This window comes from Dipteris shenzhenensis, chromosome 15 (genome assembly GCF_047967505.1).
Source record: "Dipteris shenzhenensis isolate YYH24624 ecotype China chromosome 15, Dip_SZ_1.0, whole genome shotgun sequence".
Taxonomy (NCBI): Eukaryota; Viridiplantae; Streptophyta; class Polypodiopsida; order Gleicheniales; family Dipteridaceae; genus Dipteris; species Dipteris shenzhenensis.
Window position 1 is genome coordinate 28,884,197 of NC_141610.1, and position 22,437 is coordinate 28,906,633.

The window sequence follows — 22,437 nt, forward strand, 5'->3', positions numbered from 1 at the left end:
AATCCACCTGAGGTACACTTCATTAAAACTGGGAAGTAATCCTCACCCATGGCAATTCACCAGCAAAAGTAAAACCCATGTTTAATAAGGGTATTAGAAAGTGAAAGAAAAATTGGTTCTCGCTTTAGAATTTAACGAATTTAAAAATGTAATTGAAGGATATAAGTAGAAATTAATATATTACTAATAAAATAAAATTATAAGGTTATAAAGCTTAAATTTCCAAGATAAGGCTTATATATCCTTATATATATATATATATAGAGAGAGAGAGAGAGTTACAATAAGTTAGTAGGGGACCAAGAAGGAAATAAAGAGAGAAATAAGTAGAGAGAAGAGAAGAAAATGTAACAAAGAAATATGAAACATATAAATAATTAAATAGGTAGAAATTAATAAATTAAAACATAAAAATTATAAGGCCTAAAAATCAAAGACGAGGGTTATCATGCCTAAATTAATAAAAAGGCCTTATAATTTTTATGTGCAAATCTTGAAAGAGGTGTAAATCTTGAACAGATATCATGACTACAACAAATTTAGGAGTGCTTCAAAAAGGATGAACATTTTGTGAAGAAAGAGACTACCCTACTGGCCCAACTGCAAAAACAGGCTGAAAAAGAAGAGTTCCTCACGACCGCCACCCCACAGATGGTACTTCCTCATGGCCAGGCAACATCAATGGTCAAGGTTCTTGAGCATGTTCTTTCTTACCATGTACCTTTAGGTCAACTACTCCCAGCCTCCTCTGTGACACAGCCTCTCCTCACCACCACAGCATCCATGCATGTCTCGTCGGCTTGCGCTACACCTTCTCCACCGGCCCCCCTCCCTTGGTTGTCTACAAGAGACCGGTGTCACGGAACGACCCCACTGGAGTTACTTTCAAGATTCATAATGAAGTCACTCCTTCGGACTTCAAGCCTCCGGAGTTCGAAAGCCATGCCCCCATCCTTGCATCCCAGGCATGATTGTTATGCATGTGGTTGCACACCTAGCGCCCAAGGAAGAGCCGCAAGAGATGGCCTAGTTCACTGTTCGTCTCTATTTTTGTTTCTACCACTAGGTTTTCAGCTGAACAGAAGGTTTCGGTTATCATTAGAGGTGGCACTGTTAATGATCAAAACTTTTGTCGGAAGTTTGTTGGTCTTTTTTGACAATTGTATATATATTTGACTCCATATTAATATAACCCACATTTTCAAAAAAAATAAAAAATAAATTAATTAATCAAAAAAGGAAAACAAAATTTATGAAAGCCCTAAAAAACTAAGGGCTAAAGAAAAAAAATTGAAATAAATCACCAAAAAAATATATATCAATAAATACATAGTAAAAGAAAGGCAAATAAAAGAAAATAAAAGAATAATCCTTAGGAAGAGTCACGTGCCTCATCACTAGAGCAAGGAGAAGGCAACCACACAATAACTACAAGAAGTATGTGACAGGAGCACAATTGGAAAGAGTGGGCTATTCTGGAGACTCTAAACAAGAGTGCGCAAGGCCCATCGATGCATAAACTAAGAGAAGCCTTCTTTACAAGGTGATAGGAAGAAAGAACCAGTAAGGGCAAAGTAACTGAGAGGTAGCCAGGTAATGGGCTAAGGAGATCCTTAGGTAAGAGCTGCAAACGGAGAAGTAACCATAACTTAGAGGCAACAAGTTTGAAGCTCAACGACGAGCAGTAAACGAGTTCTTGGGAGTGACTAAAGCTCGATATAGAATCAGTACGTAGGCCAATTAGAGAGCTCAAGAAGTGGCTAGACGCTTACAAAGGTTGATGAACAATCATGATAAAGCCACTATCAGAGATACAAGACAAGAGGCTAGATAAAATCACGGCTAGTTAGGGACTAGATAAGATAGTCTTCCCTAGCCACAAGCAAGGAGACTCAGACCAAAGTGTGGAAAGAGCTGCAGTGCCATACCAACAAACTACGTAAGGGAGCAAGATCATCTTTGCCAAAGGGATTGAGGGAAACACGAGGAGGAGATGGCCGTCAAGCAAAGCGTAAACACAAAGAGCAGCTAAGCCACTAAATGCCAAGCAACCAACGATAGGTATAGAACAAGAAGGTGAGAGGGATATGAGACAATATAGTTGAGAACCACGAAGTAAGGGCGAGTGGCGCAGTGGATAAGAAGGGATATGAATAAGAGCCTTTATAAGCCTTAGAAAAAGAATGAATCAAGGTGAACCACTCCTGCCCACCAAGAATACCTGAGCTTGTTAAAAGTTGAAGAGACGGCTTCTGGGACAACAGGGAAGAAGAGCGCTTCTTGTCTTGTTGGGTACTCATGCAAAATGAAAAGCAAGTGGTGTTAAAATGCGACATGTGTTTCTATGTAGAGTTGCCACTTGTAAACTTCTTATAGTGTTCCTATGTTCACGCTTCCCACATGAAAAATGGTGTTGGCCAATATTGAGATTGCAATTAGCTATGCAACCAAAGCCCTAGCCAATTCTATGGCTTATGCAACTGGCTACTATCAGCTATCCTTGTTGTTGCAAGCATTGAGAGCTTGAATACAAGTTGATGCAACACACGGTTCTACGTAGACCTGCCACATGTATGCGTCTTATAAGCCATTGAGTTTAAGTAGGGTTCAGCTTCCCACATGAAAATTTGGTGTGGCCAATATTGAAAGTGCAACTAGCTGCAGATTGGTGTGTTCAAGAGCACCAATGTGCAGCCCGCCTTGTTTAAAGCCCTGGCCAATCGAATGGCTCTGTCATGCAAATGGCTATCAACAATCCTTGCTGCCATCATTACGGCATCGCGAGATTGAATAAAGTTGCAATGACCATAGACTATATAGCTTCCTACTTTGACCACGTGAACACAGATCAAGTCAATGTGGACTCAAAGTATAATGGTTGGATTCACTCATACGAGAGTGTGCACCAGCTCTCTAGTTTTACCAAAAGCCACGACTTAATTATTTGATGTTTTGCACTCAAGGCACCTTAAGGGAGGTTAATATGCATGATGAATTCATGTGAAGAATGGCCAAAGCATGCTTCCTTCTTAGTATTTCTTCTTTTTTGTTATTATGTCAAGTGTTGCCTAGAAAACTTATGGAAAATTTTGCTTGGAGGGGAAAGAGGTGAGAACATACGGAAGAAGTATGACTAGATTTCCCTCCCATGACATGATTCCATTCATCTCAAATTGGGGGTTGCCAAAGAGACCTACACGTGAAGTGATGCATGGCACATTATGGGGACTAAGGTATTCATGGTAAGGTTACACAACATTTATTGCTCGTTTGGCAACATATGGTCTTTCATGGCATCCTAATAAGTAAATAAGTTATAGCTTGTTTCAATATAGCCTTCATTTATCAACCAAAATCTGAAATCCTAAGATGGCTATGCCCAATCTGAATAGAATAGGCTAACCCTTATTATGGTTGCATTTATCTAACCACTATGAGTCAATTTTCCCCTATTCAGTCTTCCTTCAAACACTGAATACACCCAACAATCCATTCGGCTCATACTTATCAAATTAATGGTAGGTTACTATGTTTCTCTATCCTTTTTTAGCTTGGTAGCATTAACATGCTATTAGCAGAGCAAGCTACAAAATGATTTCAAGACAATGACCTTTCTCAGTGGCAACCCATATGAATTGTTCTCCATATGAATGATTGTGAATTAGGCACCTAAACTTGTCAATACGTAAGAGTAATAATCATTGACTAAGTACATAAGAGTAGTAATCATTGATTAAGTAGCATGGTAATGCATAGGACTCTCTTATTTCATTTTGGCTAAGTGTTCAAATGTTGAAGTGATGACTATAGGGACAAATCCTTAAGGGGCGTCTCTCAGTTACATTCATGTATGGGCTTAAACCCATGTAGTATAAGTCTTTAAAATGGTGTATGATTAATTTAATTATTTCCCTTCAACAAAGGGTAAATCCATTTTTCTCATGCTAGCAAATGTGCATAGCTCCTTTGGAGGTTCCTCATATGGTTGGGTTTTTTTTTTCTATTAGATGATCGTGTTGTGATGACTCATCTAAGGTGGGTTCTTCCTCTAGTCTCTAATTTTTTTCAAGGATATAGTATCAATTGTTTGTTTTTGTGTTATGTTTAAGAGATATAGTCTATGGTTTACAAAATCTGGTAGAGTATAAAGCTCCCTTTCACATTTTGGATCGGGGTCATGGTTCAACTTTGCCTTTCTCATTGGTTTTGGGTAAGGATTTGTTTTCATGACCATGATACTGGTGAATAGAGGATAAGCCATGGCTCCTCATTTCTAGTTGACAAACTACATGTTTTAGTTTACATTCGAGAAGTCTTTTCACGGATTCAAGTTGGGTGTTAGTCTTGATAGAGAGTGGGATTTGTTAGTTGGGAGGCTCTCTTAGGTTTGATGAACTGGCTTTGTGCTGTTAAGGATCTATTTGGTTTGAAAGGATATTTTTTTGATCTAATGGATGTATTGGCCACATGTTTTTCTTTTTCCTTATTACGGATCTATCTGGTTTGAATAATATAAATTTGTACTTGCAAATGTACTGGTGATTTCCTTTGTGTGGCTTTGATTGTTTTAGGTTTTCTTGGTATTTATCTTAGTAGTGTTGTCCTATATCATTACATCTGCCACATGGCAAAGCCACCTAGGTTAGACCAATAGAAAGTATTTCCTCCATCCATGGGATGTATGTGGGGATACACCACCTCATGTGGGCCTTAAAGTTTTTCTTCAAGCTTGGACCTAGGCTTCATATGAAAGAGCACATCTAAGCCCATTGAAAGTATACATACCAAAGTTATGATTTTGTTTTCATGCGATTCTTCAATTGAAAATGTTCCAAGCTATACCAGCAGTTATCACTCTATTCCCATGCATAAGTATCCATGCTGATTATGGATGCTCGAGCAGTAGCGTTGTGATAGGTTATTTCGTGCTGTCATCTTTATTGTGGTTGCGCTTTTCTAGTCACGTGGGCCTTAACATTTTTCTTCAAGCTTGGACCTAGGCTTCATATGAAAGAGCACATCTAAGCCCATTGAAACTATACATACCAAAGTTATGTTTTTGTTTTCATGCGATTCTTCAATTGAAATGTTTCCAAGCTATACCAGCATTTATCACTCTATTCCCATGCATAAGTATCCATGCTCATTATGGATGCTCGAGCAGCAGCATTGTGATAGGGTATTTCGTGCTATCATCTTTATTGTGGTTGCGCTTTTCTAGTCACGTGGGCCTCAAAATCTTTCTTCAAGCTTGGACCTAGGCTTCATATGAAAGAGCACATCTAAGCCCATTGAAAGTACGCATACCAAAGTTATGATTTTGCTTTCATGCGATTCTTCAATTGAAAATTTTCCAAGCTATACCAGCATTTATCACTCTATTCCCATGCATAAGTATCCATGCTCATTATGGATGCTCGAGCAGTGTTGTGATAGGGTATTTCATGCTATCATCTTTATTGTGGCTGTGCTTTTCTAGTTCGCTTGTAGATGGAAACAAGTTTTTCTAGGGGTGTAGGTCATTGGTCAAATATAGGAACTATGATATTCTCCATTGCCTCTAGGATAAGTAGCTAAAATTTACTACTTTTTTCCAAGATTGTACTATTTCAAACCTTCCAAGGTGTGTTCCTGCTAGTGCTTCGTGGTTTTGGTGGGTTGGTGCGACAATGAGCAAGCTGAACTCTCAATACCATTTGTTATCAAGGAGATTTTTCTCCACTTTGCCTATGTTTATCTATCTCAATGGAGTAGAACGCAATCACAGTACCACCGAAAGGGAGAGTCTCAGCATGGTTTATGCCATGACCACGTATCATCACTACCTCTTGGGCAACAGATCATCAATGATCATCAAGCTCTTAAGTATTTATTGAATAAGCCTACTCTTGGTGGCCGGTTAAGTAGATGGATTCTTCTTTTTCAAGAATTTGAATTCAACATTAAGGTGAGGGCTGGCTGACTGCATCAACCTGCAGACCACTTGTCCAGGTTACATTCCAAGGAACCAACCAGTGGTATCACAGATGAATTACCCGATGCGAGTCTTTTCGGGGTGACAGCGCTACCTGATGAATGGGCATTTGCGGTGGACTGCTTCCCACCATGGTATGCCAACATAGTACACCTCTTGTCTACAAGTGGCTTTCCTCCAGGTCTGACTCCAATAGAGAAATACAAGAGGATCCTTTAAGATGGTTGGAACATCATGCAATATATCATCGAGCTAGTTCAGGTAAAATAGGAGTTATGTGATTATCCTAAGCCAACGTGAAAATAAACAAAAATATATTTCGCAACCGAAATAATCGATGACCATCTTAGTGGTTGAAATTGTTGTGTTTTCTAGTAGTTAAACTGGTTTATTTTACTAGAAGTTAAATTAGTTTAGTTAAATTTCTGGACTGCTTCGAGTCATACATGGGCTGGCTTTGTCTATGATCATCCAAAATAAGTGAGATTTAAAAAATAGTAATGCAATGTATCTAACAAGCAAGGAATAAGAACTTTCTAGCATTATATAATGTGTTTGGGATTGAAGTAGTTATGCCTATGGAATTTATAGTCCCAAGGCTAAGAGATGCCGTCAGAGACAAACTATCAGACAATGACATTCCTAAAAGGCTAAAAGAGCTTAAAAAGCTCGACGACACGAGATTGAGAGCAGGCTATGGTATCAAGATCGAGAAACTTTATCGAAGAAAGTGGTTTGACCACAATCTCTGAAACAAGGACCTCAAAGAAGGCGACCTTGCACTATTATATAGTGTAAGGAATACAAAGCATAAGCTTAAATATTGCGGTATGGGTCCATATCAAGTTGCGAGAATCAGACCGCAAGGTTCATGCCGCATCATGACCCTTGACGGAGTTGAGATATATAGCTGCATTAATAGTAGGAAGGTCAAACGTTATTATGGCACCCTAGCTTAGTATGGCTACATAAGTTAGGGGAGCATAATGTTATTATGGTTGTTGAGATGTATGGCTGCATTAATGGTAGTAAGGTCAAATGTTGTTATGGACCCCTAACTCTTTAAATGCTGCAAGCCATCCATTGAGAAAAGAAGCCATCCTTCCCTTCTCCCCTGTCCACCCCTCCACTCACCATCCCCAGCCTCCCCCCGTCCATTACCTCCTCCTCCACCTCTAGCTCCCGGCAATCGGCAACATAGCATAGGATAACATATTGTATGCCTTATTCCATTCAGATGGTGTAAATCATGTGGTATTTACATAAGAAACATGATGTATCTTATGTGGCATCCACATAAAACACATGTGCATCTACAATATGTTATGCAATCAAATGGTGTATCAATACACCACCTACATGTTGAATTCAACAAACTTGTTTCAATCAAATGGTTCATCTATACACCACCTATCAGGCCATATTTTGAGTAGAGATGACCAATTTGTTGCAAATCTACCCAAAAGTGACCTATTTAGTCCTCCAAAAAATGCATGTGGCCATAAATTCAGTTCTGGGTGACCAAGTGACAATGAGACGAGGGGATTTGCTCCAAAAAGAAGTCCACACGAAGAGAAAAAGTCCAATAATTTTGAATAGTGTGTTAAAGGTATTACTTCCCACCCTTGCAATCTTGAACAAGCCTACAAGAACCCCATCCCTATTCGATGGCCCAATTACAACTTCTAATAATACACATGCTCTCAAATATATATTTACTTACATCACCCACACAATTTTCCATCATACATTTGATCTCCATGCATTTCACATTAATGTTGTGTTCTAAGCTAATAGTACTATTGATTTAAAGTCAATGTCATAGTAAATGGCTACTCCTTTCTTCATGCCTACCCAAAAATCATGGCTCAAGCTAAAATTACTCTTTCCCAAACCCCTTCAATAGCATTTTAACCATAAATGCATGTGAAATTTCATCACATCACCACCATGCTATCAAGATGTTCTTTGATCCAACCTAAAAACGCCTTCACTCATTCAATAATTGGTTGGACTTTCCTCATGTCAAACCGTTCCAAGATGCAATTGGAGCAATGTTGCACCAAGGCTGGTGGACCAGACATACACGGAGTATCAAAATTTGGCAAGATGGAAATGCTCACAAATTCTAATAGTTAACTAACCTCCAATCTCGTACTCCCAGCCTTACTATGATCCACTTGTACATGTTTTTTCTTTCATTAATGTATGTTCATCTCAACTGAAAGAAATACAATTTTAAAGAGCAAGGTCTACTCTTTAAAAGCTGGAGCCAAAGGGAGGTGCTCAACTTGACAAAACAAAGAGCAAACCAAGCAAAGGGAAAAAGGAAGTAATGAGACTTCTACACAGAAGAACTTTTAACATCTTGTTCCACATCCTCTACCTCTACAATGGTTTGCTTTCTAGACCTGCAAAAACGCAAAAGAAATGGATTGTTTGTCATAGATCTGTTGATTGGATTTTTTGATTTATGAAGCCGGAGTGATGTACATAACTAATTGCATGTTTTTCAAAAAGACAGGATGTACCCACAATTTCCAGAAGAGTGACCGAAGTACTCCAAATGAGTACATAATCTGCAATTGTGTTCACATTCACAAATGTTTTCGTGTTCATGATCATGGACAGGAAGATTTGTCTTCGGAAAGAGTACCCCCAAGTTGAACGGATTCGAGATTTTTTGAGCCAACTGGCCAATATTTCTAGGCACTTATCTGACTCCTCTGTTATATATACATATGACAATATAACTACCGAAGAAACTTTCAAGAGCACGAAATAATAGGTGGTTTCCAGCCATAGGTATAGATATACCTTTGTAAGACTACAATATATCCAATCGTACAAATTCAGAGTCCAGTCTATGGTTTTCATTTTAACTCCAACCATGAAACCAAAGATTTAATTTGAAGTCTATGGTTTCATGGTTGGAGTTAAATCGATAGAGTGGACTCTGAATTAAATCTTTGGTTTCATGGTTGGAGTTAAAACTGGACTCTGAATTTGTATCTTTGGTTTCTTAACTCCCATCTTCACAATTTCAGAAATTATCCTTATCGATTCACACGACTTCGTAAAAGTAAAAAATTAAGTTCGACTAGATTTCTGAGACTTGCATAAAAATGTGCAACTGGCATTCCCGTACGGCCATAAAATAACCCTTACCAAATTTTAGAAGCCAGATTAAATCAGCAGACCACAGGTCCCCACACTGCACACTACCGTACGAGAGAGAAAACAAGCACCACGATTACATCAACCTCACCTTTGTTCATCATTTCTTCCAAAAAGATTGTGACACCGAATGGTCAAGAGTAGATGTGCTGAAGAAGGGCAATACAAAAAATGACAAACAGGTCAGACAGGAAGGCAACGTCTGGCAGGAATACAAACCAAAACCAGATAATTTCAGCAAAGAGCTTTTAAAAATGCAGGGCACCCTTTGTGTAAAAGGTGTCTTGCATAAAGGCTTACAAGCCTGGTCTCAGAAATAGTTTCAGAGAACTTCTGGGAGCTCAATTTCATGTACTGTTATCGTGCTTTTAAAGGGAGACTACCAGCTCTGTGATACACAACCCTTAAAAAAATCCATGTGCTTTAAGGCTCTCGAGCTCAGAATCAAAACCTCCGAAAGGACTTGATCCAAGGAATCTGCAAATAAGAACTTTTTCATCACCTAAAGACTTTGCTGCGTGACTCGATGGCTTAACACGCCAGGAAAACACCATGTGAAATTTCAGGCGATGTTTAGATGGAATCCCAGCATTCAAAACTCTGACGTTCTGGCCAGCATGACTGTAAACCTCAACAATTATTTCACCTTTGGAGGAAATTATTCACCTTTGGAGAAAACCCACATACATCAGGATGAAAGAATGGCACCTAGGTAATCGTCAGATTATCAAAATTATGGAAAATCCAAAAAAAAATTGGTCTTTTCACCTTAACCACCACCCTCTCTAGAAGCTCTGACAGAGGAAAAACCCTTTGTGCTCGATGATCGGAAGGTCCTCCAGGGAACAGAGTTTTGCTTGCTCTCTGCAGGTAAAGATGTCCTCCGTTTGGATATAGGAGATGTTTTCTCTTCTGCTTCAGGCCTAAGTTTAGGATTACTTTGGGATCGAGCTTTGGCCTTTGCTGATTGAGTAGCAGCCATGTAACTGGGAACTGCAGGGGAACCTAGTAAGGAGCCGTCATACATGCCCTTAAGAGGTCCAGAGAAACTACGTCTGTTGATTCCAAACTTTGATGTTAACCGATTGTTCTTGGGTGTTGGCTCTGGACGTGGCAGCTCTTTCGAACCTTGTGCCCCATTTGAAACCGTGCGGCAAGAATCTTGAGGAATTGTTGTGGACGTCTCACCTTTCGTTTCCACTCCATGATTTTGGTTGCCACTCCCTCTTGATGAGCTCGACTTGGTCTGTTTCAGCATTGACGATGCTTGAACTGGAGTGGAAATCGGAGACAGAGTTGTTGAGCTCTGCACAACAGATTCAAACAATGGGAATTTCCGAGCTTGTGGATTGGCTGTTGATGTGCTTGAAGCAGAGCTTGGGTCTTGTGAAAGGGCCTCCGAAAGTGAACAAGGCTGTTGCTTCGCAGACATCTGCTTTCCAAAGTCATCATCCTCGGCGACTGAGGTACTTTGTATGCTGTCTCGCCTGATGCTGCCTTGTGGGTTTTCCTCATTGTCTTCCAGATAAGCAGTTTCCCAGGGACGCGCAGCCATCCATCGCTCCAGCCAACTCCAACCCCAGTGAGACTGATCATTGTCGCCATCAAAGACCAGAGAATTCTGCTTTTGTGCAGACCTCCAGAGCTGTGGATTTGATAGTACCAGGTCAGCATCTACATGAGGATGGAAATCAGCATTTGTTACAAAACTTGAGCCTCACCTGACGAGAAAATGCGTAGGCAAGAGCTCGCTCTCGTTTTGCAGCTGCCTCTTGTCTGCTTAAGAGCTTAGCCTCCAGTTCTTGCAGAGTCCCGCTGCTTGAATTCCACCCTTCCTGATATAAAACAAACCAAGCAACATCATCAGCTTAGCCCGTCTCTAAAACCCTGAATACATAAAGAAATCTGCTCACCAGAGATTTTCTTGGTTTCGCATCGAGTTGCCGCCTCTGCTGAAGCTTTTGTTGCACAGCCTGACCTTCCTCTGACATGCGAACACGCCGGGCACGAACGCGAGCCTGCACTCGAACAAGTGCTTGGACACATCGCAAGGTTGTCCCTGCTTGCCGTCTCACTATGTGTCCTCGAACTAAAGCCTGTAATCTCACCAGACCTTTCAGAGCTCTAAGGGCTCTCCGTGCCTAAGAACACAAGATGAGTCACAAGGCTTTCATGATTCACCTTAAAAACCCTTGAACTTCAATCATTCCATGTCATTCCACAATCCAAATGCATCTATGGAAATTGACATCTCTCACCAGATAGCCCCGGAAAGCTGTCTGTATTGTAATAGCAGCCCATTCTTCCCTTTTTCCAGCTGAACGGCCATTTTTGCAAGGAAATTCTTCCAACACATCACTGCTCGCTACGGTATTCACTACAGCAGCTGAAATACTATCTGCAATGGTAGGTTGTAGCACCTCCACATCATTTGAAGTTCCAACTGATGTTCTCCGTTCGCCTTGTTCTTGTGGCACGGTGGGGGAGCAAAAGCCATCTGCACTGGTGGACAGGCTTTGTGAATGCAGAAAAATATCTGAACCTCGGCTCCGGGTTGATGATTTTCCAAAACTCCATCTACGCTTCTCTTTCTGTTTTTTCTGAACAGAGACCAGAAAGCCAAGTTCACGTCTTTTGCCAAACAACTCTCATCATTTCCTCTTTCCCTATCACAGCTTGCAAACAACAATGGTTCAAATTCCCCCCATTACAAAACTTGAAAGAAAATAAGCTACGGCAAGCATAAATACTGTGCCAGTTCAAATACCCTCGTCTTACATGAAGATCAAATGGAGGCATTCACAGATTGGAATAATGTACGCGTTAAATAGGAAAAAAACACATGCCACAATTTTCCAAGGCAGAACAGCATCACAAGATGATCCAAATCTCCCCAGCCCCCAAGAAAGAGAAAAAGGCAAAGCATTGAACTCCTGTGTATTTGCTCCAGAAAGAATGGATTCACTCCTAGAAAGAGCTCAGAAAAACAGGGCAGGGCCCAGAGGGGGGGGGGGTTCCTCTTCCATTTTTGTATATTTCAGAAAATAGGAGCTGCTACTGATAAGACTGGTATGCATGGAAGCCAAATGTATGCATAAAACAAGAACCCACAGCAGTGTTAAAAAATGTAATATTTAAAATTTTTCCTTTCCATACGAATGTGAAATATTTCACGTTAGATGAATGTAACTTTTCCTCATATTATTACTGTTGGCTTTCTAAGCAGTGTGATGGGCAAGGAGAGAGAGGGTCAGTACACAAATACACAGCAGAATAGGAAGGATACAGTTCCATGAGGCTAGATTAATATCCAGTCTTACAGACCCAAAGAATTCAACAGTAATATTCACAAGACACATCATAGGCATGTGATGTAATAGTTGGATTACTCCACATCCTTAGTACAGCTCTACCATGTTTCAACACCTTAATCTATTAAGGATCCCTCTCAACCACCACAGGTCTTTGTCCCAATCTCTTCCTATTTACTACTATCACAAAGCGTATTTCCATGGTTCTCCATTTTTTATTTTTTGAATCATTTATTTATTTTTTATTATCTTGTGCACATGCTGATTACATGTGAGAGTTTTAGGTAGAGCTTGTTGCAAGACTTCACACACATCAGCCAATCATCTTCAACAAATCACATTGGTCTTCTTCCGTTTTATTGATCCATGGTTTTCACCATGATTTACTACACCATCCTTGCTATGGTGGTGCCACATTTCGCGCAGGTAGCAACGGCTAGCACCTTTTAAATGTTCAACCAACCATCGTACATGATGAGTTGTTGGACACTAATGCATGAGATGAAGTCAGACTGACTGAAGTTATTTCAACCAGTAGGGCTAGTTCGGTTTCACAAGCTCACCCTCCACCTGATCTCAGATTATCAACATGCTGTACGAGAATGAGATGCTTCTCACATCTGCAGAGTTTTCATACTCTGCAGGGTTTTTGACACCCTTCCTAGCACCTTCATACTGCAAACTATCATAGAAAAATAGACGTCTCGTGTCAGATTGTGGAATATATGTTGAGGGCAGACTAAAATTACAACATAATATGATATATAATACGGAAACTTCAAATCCTTGAATACAGAAGTCAACAAGTTAAAGAGACAAAAGTTAAGCCAAGAGAGGCAAGGGGACAAGGGAGCAGGTGCAAGAGACAAGACCCAACAAAAGCTTCACGTTGGACTTGCCATGCATGCATGATTTTGCTAGACTTGTGAAGAAAGGAAGGAGTAGGCCATGCTCACCAGTGTCCATGCTCACTTGTAGGTGTCAATGAAACTGCCATGGATGCTGAGATGGGCTTACTGCGTCATGCAAACCCCAGCCCAGGAGGGGGGTAGAGCAGGAGCACATCGCCCACTCAAAAATCCTAGGGTCCAAAATAACTCCCAAGGAGCTCCTGTGAGGCGGCTTTCAAATAGCAAGGATGGCTATGATTTATTCCCATAGATTATCAGCCCCTAATAGTAGTGTCGCATATCACCTATCATATAAACACGTGCTCACTCATCCAGACATATCCTCATTCCCCCCCACCCATCCCTTAGCGGACATTGCACAGATCTCTTCATCATGGTTGCCCAATTTTGGACATGAAGAAAGTCTTTGGTGGTGATCAAGGCTAGCACTTAGGGAGAAGTTTAATAACTACTCTATGTTCTCTCAATCCACGCTAAGACTGCTTTTGAGGCAAACATTCAGTTAAAGATGCCCCTCTCTCTCCCCTCAACAAAAAGCTCTAAGCAACTACAAAAGATAAGTAAATACTTGAAACCAAAAGAGTCAACAGCCTACGATAAGATGACTGTCACGCGTTGATCAAAGAAGATACATACATAAGAGTTGCACCTGTCCAGCCAACACAACAGAAGCAGGAAAATACCTCCAGATTCATAAATCTTTTAGCCATCAGCCTGAAACAAAAACTAAGAGACAAATGTCCTACCGCAGTGTTTGGGAGGTTCTCTTCTGCAGAGGATTTTGGAGGTTTCTTGCCAAGGAGCAGCGACTTAAGCCATTTTCCAGGTGACTTCCCCATTCTGAGACCAGATATGATCAAACTTCAAGAGGCTGCATCCAAAGACAATGTGACTTCAGTAACCACCCGTAATCACATCATACATTGCTACAATGAGGACGTCCTTTATAAATCCACACAAGTACCCTTCATCCCCATTATGCCTGAAGTATAGTTAAAAAATTAGAGAATCCTCAGTTCCATAAGCAACAATAACAGATTAACCAGGTCACCCAATGGAGCAGGCGGACAATATTATTTCAATAATTCCTTTCACTGAGCATATTTCGAATCAAAGTTAACCTTATCTTTAAACATAAAATTCATAGACAGTAACCACAGTCTTTCTACCTGGTATGAACCTAAAAGCGTTTACTTCTAGTTTTCAAAAATTTTACAAATGCTCAGGAAAGGAAACGTGGGCATGGACAAGGGTAAGGACATAACAAGCCTATTGAAAATGCATCTACAGAGTACTGAATATGGGGTACAATCTATTTGGTTTTTTAGCAGAGAACACAGTTCATGCGCAAACGGTGGTATTTGTACAGCGAGTTACTACATTTCGAAATTTCCTTTCACAATCTGTCAATGAACCTGAAAAACGCAACATTCGACGAACATCCCTAACGTCGTTCCTAAATATACTCTTCCAAGCAAAAGAGCTTACAAGGGATGCTAAATGCTTCAGCGGGACACACGGAACCACTTAGTTGCTCTCGGCGGGCCGCCCCGTCCATCATACAAACGAGATCTGTGGATGGAGTTGTGAGACAGCGTAACGCTTTACAATGCCGCTCATGTGGGTGATAAACTTCTAAGACTAGAGCTAGCAGTGAAATCTTGCACGAAATCTTCGAGAACGCAAGTGGTTTGCAGCATTGTAGAATCCAATTTATTCGACTCGATGGAAAGCTAATATTCGAAAGCACGGCGCAGAACCCAAGGATACAGGTCAGCTCACTACAACAGGAGAGCAAAAGCGCGCACAGCCAGAATAAGACAACAGAGTCCAAACCTGTCAAACACGACGTCTTCCGAGTGAATTTGGCAACAAACATACTTGTCCCTTCGACCTCCCGTACTTGACAAGAAAGCGTGCCGGCAAGCTTGCCACCTGAAGCTCAAAATTGAGGCACTGAGGAAGGTAGGTGGGTTGAATACGAAAAATGCAGAGAAACAAGGTCTACAAAAGCGAGGGCATTGAAGCATAATTATGTAGTTATCCAAGGACAGTGTTGGACGGATGTCGCAGGAAAAAGGGGGTGTACGCGAAAGCGGGCTCGTGGAGAGAGGACAGGCAACTAAGCCCAAGAGTGAAACCGAGTGAACGAAGTCCACGATTCGTCAGCTCTACCAAGGTTGTCTGAGAGGGGGAACTACATTGCGAGCTGGGAATGAAAGGCAGAGAAGATCCCAAGCAGAGGACAAAGCTCCGAGATCAACACTCCTGGAGGTGTGGTGGAGTTGTAACTTGTAAGGGCAAGGACGCTGCTGAAATGGAGCCCCCAAGGGACCTTCAACGATGCAATGAGGTGTGTCAGAACGAGGAGAGCGGCCCGACCAAAAGGGACTGGTGATCAGACGGCAGTCTCGGAATCCAAGATGCCAACAAAGGCCACAACGCAGCCAACCTCTCTCTCTCTCTCTCTCCCTCTCTCTCTCTCTCTCGCACAAAAGAGGAGGATGGGGAGATCGCAAACAACACTCAGAACTAGTGCAGCCAATCTCTCTCTGAAACGAGGAGCATGGGTAAATCAGAATAATCACCCAGAACTAATACCCACGCAGCCAATCTCTCCCTCTCGACAGAGGAGATCTCACCCAGCAATCTGACTATTGCCCAGAAAACAGTATCTAGGATGCGGGAAGATAACACGGACTGAGCTGAAATTGTGCCTCAAAACCAACGCAGCAGAAGCAGCAGGAGCTGCTGAAGTGCAGGATGGTGTGTGGATGAGGGGAAGCGGTTTTGGGAGGAGGGGATCCCAAAAGGTGATCAGAACTGGTGCCCAGAAACCTCAACAGAGAGGGAGATGAGTGACCCAATGGATAATCATCGGTTTGGAGCAGGAAACCAGTCTAAAGGAAGAGGAAGGAGTGGTAGTGGAAGGAGAGCTACAATCCAGGGGTCCAAATAAAAGCCTACAAAGAGAGATGGGCAGGAAGAGAGAGAGAGAGAGACACACACACAGAGACAGAGACAGGGAAAGACAGACAGACAGACAGAGAAAGGGAGAGAGAGAGAGAGAGACAGAGACAGAGACATAGAGAGAGCAACTAAAGCACCCAAAGTGAGAAAGACCCACAAGCAGCAAAGTGAATTGAGGGAGACTGTGCCACAGCCCAACCCAACAACACTCTACTCAAAAAGCCCTGCTCCAGCCAGCTCGTGTTCCAGTCCCACACATATAGCAAGCCCACCCCTAACAGTAGGTGACAAGTAAACTTTCCACTGTTTGCAGTTCCCAAAGCATCCCTGATGACCTCCTTTACTTCCTCTGCTCATTTAAGTAAAAAAGGAAACCCACAAGAGAGAGAGAGGCCGGACTCACCAGTTGATGATGATGATGATGATGAGGCTGTTAAATGAAGAAGAAGAAGAATGAGAGGCAGAAGAAGATGACAAAGCTGTGGTGCTTTGGGGAGGACGGGGGTTGCTGAATATGCAAGAAAGAGGGAGCAGAGGGGAAGATGGGCACATGGGCCTGTCAAAAATGGAAGGGTTATGAACATTAGAAAGAAAGAAGAAGAAGATGATGGGGACTGCCATTATCTGATGAGCCTATCATCATATCATATCATTATTATGCCTGCCTGCCACTTTGTGCATGCCCTCATTGAGACACTTTTTTTTGTGGAATACCCCTCGTTGACACACACACACACACACACACACACACACACATATCCTAATTGAAGCATCATCCTTTAACAATTAATTGAAGCCTTTTGTTGCTACTCCTTCAAACCTCCCTTCCCCCTTTCATACCATTGCCTCGGAGCATCGTCATGCATGCCCATTGGTTCACGCAATCGCTTGAACTTGACACAACGCTTGCTGTCTCCAGTTCATGGCAAGCTTCGGATTTGCGTAGTCACACCTAGAAAATAGGCATGGTAAGGATGCAGCCAGTTGCTCCTTGAGTCCACTAGCAACTACCTGTTGGGGCCAATCAGAGTTCTATAACTAGGGGTTATGGCTGGGGCTCCACTCTAATGTGGTGAACCACCACTTCGAAGCAGTGCCCATCCTCTAGAGGAGGGCTACAATGGCGAACTAATTCGAAGCTCAGGCTTGACCGTTCAAATGCATTGCTGCATGTGGCTCTAAACTGCCTTATTTCGAATGGCCAAGGACGTCACAAAACCGTGAATTTGAATATGACCAAGCTCTAAGAGGGAAGCCACTTGCATTGACATTCGGCACCAAACCCTCGCTAAATAAGAGCTAGGCCTCCTTTGAATAGCGGAAGGACATTCGAGGATGCTCTACTCTAGCCACATCCACCTCAAAGGATTCTAGCTATGAGCGTTGCAAGAGGCATTTATCGGCTAAAAAAGGAACACTGGATGGATGGGAAGGGGGGGGGGGTGTATAGACCCCTTGACCATCAACAAATGCAACACATGCCATTCACATTTGCATGGGGCTTTACGTATAAACATCCATTTAATTGTTTGCCCACCAAACTCCATACATGTTATTGCCCACTAATGCTTACAGTGCCTCTCATAGAACATGGCCTCCACATGGATATTCCTACAAGGAGAAGAAATGGAGGGGTTATAAGTAAACCTTAATTCCTTCTCAAAATTTGCTCTGCTCAAACAATTGAGGTTGCTCGAGGAGGGCAATAATGTATAAGGGATGTGACCATAGTTTTCTAGTGGGGGTCATCACAATGGTTCACATGCAAATATCAACAACACCCCAAGCTAAGGGTTGCAATTTTTTACATGGTGCACTACTAGACCGAAGAACATACAGCAAATGCATTTATCCCCATCGCATCCCCCATTCACCATTGCCATGCACATTTGATGAATGATGGACATGGCATGAGAATCTCGTCCAACATAATTTTGGATAGTGGAATATGCCATCATGAGCAAGGCACCTATATGGTGAACCTCTTAAATGCCCGCAAACAAGAAAAAACTTATTTCAACCTTCTTAATGTGGGGCATACAAGCTATACAAGGCTTGTTGAGTCTATGTAGCCCACTTGTGCTTTTCTCACTCAGTATTCAATGAAGCCCCCTCTTTCAACTTACACCTTTAAATATGCTTGTTGTGTAGGTTCCAAATGCACTTGCAACTTGGGAAGACATCACTTGTATGTTTCTTGCATTAAACTGTAACCTAGGTTCTATCTTAGCATGCTTTTGAGGACTTGGATATCCCCTTTAGATTTCTCGACCATCTTGGCTCAAGTTGTTCATCTTGCCAGTCTACTTCAATGTTCTCACAACATATCCTCTAAACTTGGAAGACCCCAACCTCAATATCTCCTTTTTATCTCATGCTTTGTTCTTTGCAATGGGAAGTCACTCTCCCCCACACCGAATTAACTCTTTTTTGGAAAACACATCAATTTATTGCCACACACAACTTATATGAATTCATGCGTTTACAATGTTCTCGATCATTGTGCATTTTGCTTGATAAGCAATCCATATGCCCACATCCTTCCACACACCACATGTAATTGTGTGACTACCATTGACTTTAAGTCTATATCACCCTTTGCTTTTCCTTCTTCTCCAACCCACCCACTCAAAGTCCCACACGACTTACCACCACCACTGATATTGATTGTTCTTTATTTGCTTGATAACTATTCAATGTGCCCACTACTCCACACAATACATCTACTCAACCACCTTTGCTTTAGCTGCTATTTCAACCTCCCCCTTCATTATCACATGTTCCTCTTCTTCCCATTGTCCTAACCACTTTTCCCAAAAGGCAAAGTCCAACTTTGCATCCTCCTTTTTGTCTTGATATCATATATGTACATCAATCTAAATTTCTAGTCTTTTTAATAAATAGATGAAATGCATTAAAGTATACATTCTATTGTGACCTTTTGGCAAGCCTCATGTCTTTATGGAATGAATAGCGAAAAGTCAGTAAAATTTTATTTGCAACCTTTTGGTAAGCCTCTTGTCTTTGTGGGTAGCTTTTAAATAAATAGCTAAAAGCCATTAACCTTCTATTTGTGACCTTTTGGCAAGTCTCTTGTCTTTGTGGCTAGGCTTAATAACTTTGCTTATGATATTGGTTGGTATTCTTTGCATCGATTTCTCACTTACAAATCGTCTATGATTTTTCCAACTTGAGCATTATTTACTATTTTTAAATATGTATGTATCATTTGCTGCTTCCTCCATTATCATGTATATGATGCCATAGTCCTACCCTAAAAGCTCTATGCAATAAAATATGCTAATATTTCTTTAAAACAGGTTCTTCTTACCATGACTTGTTTATCACTAGAGTGATATCCTTGTTCTTAAATTGAAGTTGTTGTGGTTGGCCCATGAGATTCTCAATGTATGAATTTTGTAACAAAATCCTTCATGTCTTGGATTTTCCTATTCCCCTTGATAAAGAGTGACGTTCTATGTGTTTTCTCATATGTGGATACTTATACAATATTAAACCCAAATGTTACAAAATTGTTCAAAAGCCTGGGTCCCTCCATACTTTCAAACACAACTATATAAATAGCTTCTTACCACTCTTTTTTAAAATTTTATTATTGTATGGCTATAATCCAAGTTACTTCTAGTGATGATAGGGCTTTCCCTTCAAGTTGAACTTTCCTTCATTTTAAAAATTTCATGTTGGTAGTGCATCTCATCCCGATCCCTTTCTTTATTAAAGTATCTTGCTTGAGAGAGGAAAAAGACTAGCATAACATGGACAAGTTTTATTATATAGAGGCATACAAATCCCCAATTTTTCCTTTTACTATCAGTTACATCTATTTCATTGCATCAAAAGGATACATTTTGATCCTAAACTATACAACAAATATCTTCAATGTTGTTAACATGATAGAGGCTAAGTTGCTTGCATTCAAAATTGAAAGGGAAAAATGCAAACAATAGTAAGACCTCAAAAACAAGGTTGATGTTGTCGCATCTTAGTGTGTGCCACTGCAAACTCATAAAATGTGCTAGGATATATCAATAATATTCATTTTGACTTTGATTTTCCACAAAGGTTAAGGTCTAATGACAACTCAACAAAGGGGCACGAGGTCCTGGGAGCACTACCCTTTCTAAAGAGACTGATGATTGAAGGGAGTCTACACAGTAAAGTTGGGAACAAAGTGTGCAAAACGCATTGCAACACCCCAAAAAAAAATATAAAATAAACATATGGGAGTCGAATACAAGTTTTTAAGGATGACCTGATGGAAACTTAACACATTTCCATTACCACTACCCGAGCAAACTAGTCATAAGCCTTCCCCTATGTATTTTTATTAAAAGTGCTACATATTTCAATGTGATGAGCCCTTTTAAAGCATATCACATAGTACTTTAGTGGACAAAGAAATTGATGTTGTTCTCTTGAGCATAATAATAGGAAGCCTCACCACAGCAATGATATTGCAAGAATATTGCTTGATATAAAACTCTAATATTACTTGATAAAAGCTTATGGTTATACTCATTAGATTTACAAACAACTATTCAGCTAATATTTTGAGTACTTTTTATGAGTTCCCTATGATATTATCTTCTTACTTCATTGTTGCTTCTCTGTGATGCTATCTTCTTGGTTGCTTTTTAGTTTTCATTGTGTGCTACCATAGTTTGCACCACCTTCACGCCCCCTTCACGTCTATATAGTGCAATGTAAACCTTTGATTTTGTGTCCTACGCACACATGTATGCATGTATGTGTGTGCACATGCATGTGTGTGTGTGTGTTTTCATCCTATATTTCTACCCTTATTTTCTTTTCACTCTTCTCACAATCAATTATAAATAAAAGCAATTCAAATCCATAACAAATTAAATCAAAGGAGCCCTCATAGTATTGCTTCAAGGGATTTTGTTACAAATAAGTCACACCCTTATAGCATTCTCATCTAAAGTCCCATGCTATTGGTGTCATCATGAAACAAATAAGATAAAAGTCTTGAGGACCGAAGCAACTTTTTGTCCAATAGTATCCTAGTCAAACTTTCCTTGACAATAAAGGAAATGAAAACTGGTCCAAAAAGATATACAAGCCTAGCATAAGCTATCATACTAAGATGTTTCACATATTATTCTAAATGATTGGCAATGGTAGTTTTCTTGAAAGAGAAAATATATATCAAACATATTCACACCCAAATCAAAATGACCACTCAGGGTTTTTCATTGTCCCTCTAGGTTTTCCCAAGTAGTTGGGAGTTCCATATGAGGAAATGAACCCCCTCCAAAATTCTTGTGCTTCCATAAAGGTCCTCCTTCAAGTTAGTGTAATCAATGCATCCCAAAGTATATTCTTTAGTTGCCAACATCAATCCCCCCCTGTTTGTGTGTGTGCGTGTGTGCATGTGTGTGATTCCACAAAAAAAAAAAAGTGTTTGTGTGTGTGTGTTACTATTATCTAAAATCCTCAAACTGCTCCTCCACTCTTTTGTCACTTCTCTTTTAGTAAAATAAGATAATACAAGACATGAAGCCCCTTTTTACATCCATTTTCTGCTCAAGGCCATGATTACATTATAACATGAAAAATACAACAACTTCACAAGGGTTGACAATTCCAAGATCCATATCAAGGGGGATCATGGATCTTCCTTCTTTCACATTGATACTCATTCCATACAGTTAACCTCAAACATGATTTGGGTTGTCCATTGAAATCATAAGTAGGTAAGTGCAACCTTACCATGTCTTCCCTTGTAAATGTGATTCTAAGTCACAACCTTCAAAATTTCATAGTATGATCATGGATATTCCATGTCTTCTGCACTTCTAGTTACAAAAGGCAATTCCATGTATCATTCCATACCTTGTAAGTTCAGAAAACCAATTTTTCAAAAGATCTTAGTGATTCTATTTCTACTTCACTAGAAAAAGCTCTACTAGATAAGTTTGGTGCCAAGGCCATAAGTAAGCCCAAAAGTGCAGCTAGATAGTGCTATATTCTTGTTGAAGGTGTCCTCCCATATTCTTAAGCATCAACACATTAGGAAAATTGACCGAACTCACCTGCGTCAACAAGACAA

At 40.6% G+C, this 22,437-nt stretch overlaps 1 protein-coding gene across 3 annotated transcripts; it reads right to left on the reverse strand.

Annotated features, from left to right (window-relative positions):
- Positions 1–9,142: 9,142 nt before the first annotated feature.
- LOC147893644 (protein IQ-DOMAIN 8-like) lies at positions 9,143–16,304 on the reverse strand. 3 transcript variants are annotated; one of them, XM_087385560.1, is made up of 7 exons: positions 16,016–16,304; positions 15,210–15,308; positions 14,120–14,244; positions 11,410–11,751; positions 11,065–11,292; positions 10,873–10,986; positions 9,143–10,796 (listed from the first exon to the last, which is right to left on the reverse strand). In XM_087385560.1, exons 3-7 carry the CDS (start codon positions 14,210–14,212, stop codon positions 9,921–9,923), a joined length of 1,653 nt encoding a protein of 550 aa, XP_087241686.1. In that variant the 5' UTR covers positions 14,213–14,244; positions 15,210–15,308; positions 16,016–16,304; the 3' UTR covers positions 9,143–9,920. The 3 variants fall into 3 exon arrangements, with proteins under 3 accessions (XP_087241686.1, XP_087241685.1, XP_087241687.1); XM_087385559.1 differs by adding an exon at positions 14,862–14,945 and having other exon boundaries at positions 15,210–16,304; XM_087385561.1 differs by lacking the exons at positions 15,210–15,308; positions 16,016–16,304 and adding an exon at positions 14,862–15,120.
- Positions 16,305–22,437: the final 6,133 nt, after the last annotated feature.

Excerpts from the sequence above, each read along its gene's own strand:
- LOC147893644 (XM_087385560.1), bottom strand. The coding sequence starts at position 14,212 with ATGGGGAAGTCACCTGGAAAATGGCTTAAGTCGCTGCTCCTTGGCAAG. Across the intron at positions 11,752-14,119 it reads AGAACCTCCCAAACACTGCG|AAAAAACAGAAAGAGAAGCG; the intron begins GTAGGACATTTG and ends GTCTCTGTTCAG. Across the intron at positions 10,987-11,064 it reads CGAAACCAAGAAAATCTCTG|GAAGGGTGGAATTCAAGCAG; the intron begins GTGAGCAGATTT and ends GTTTTATATCAG.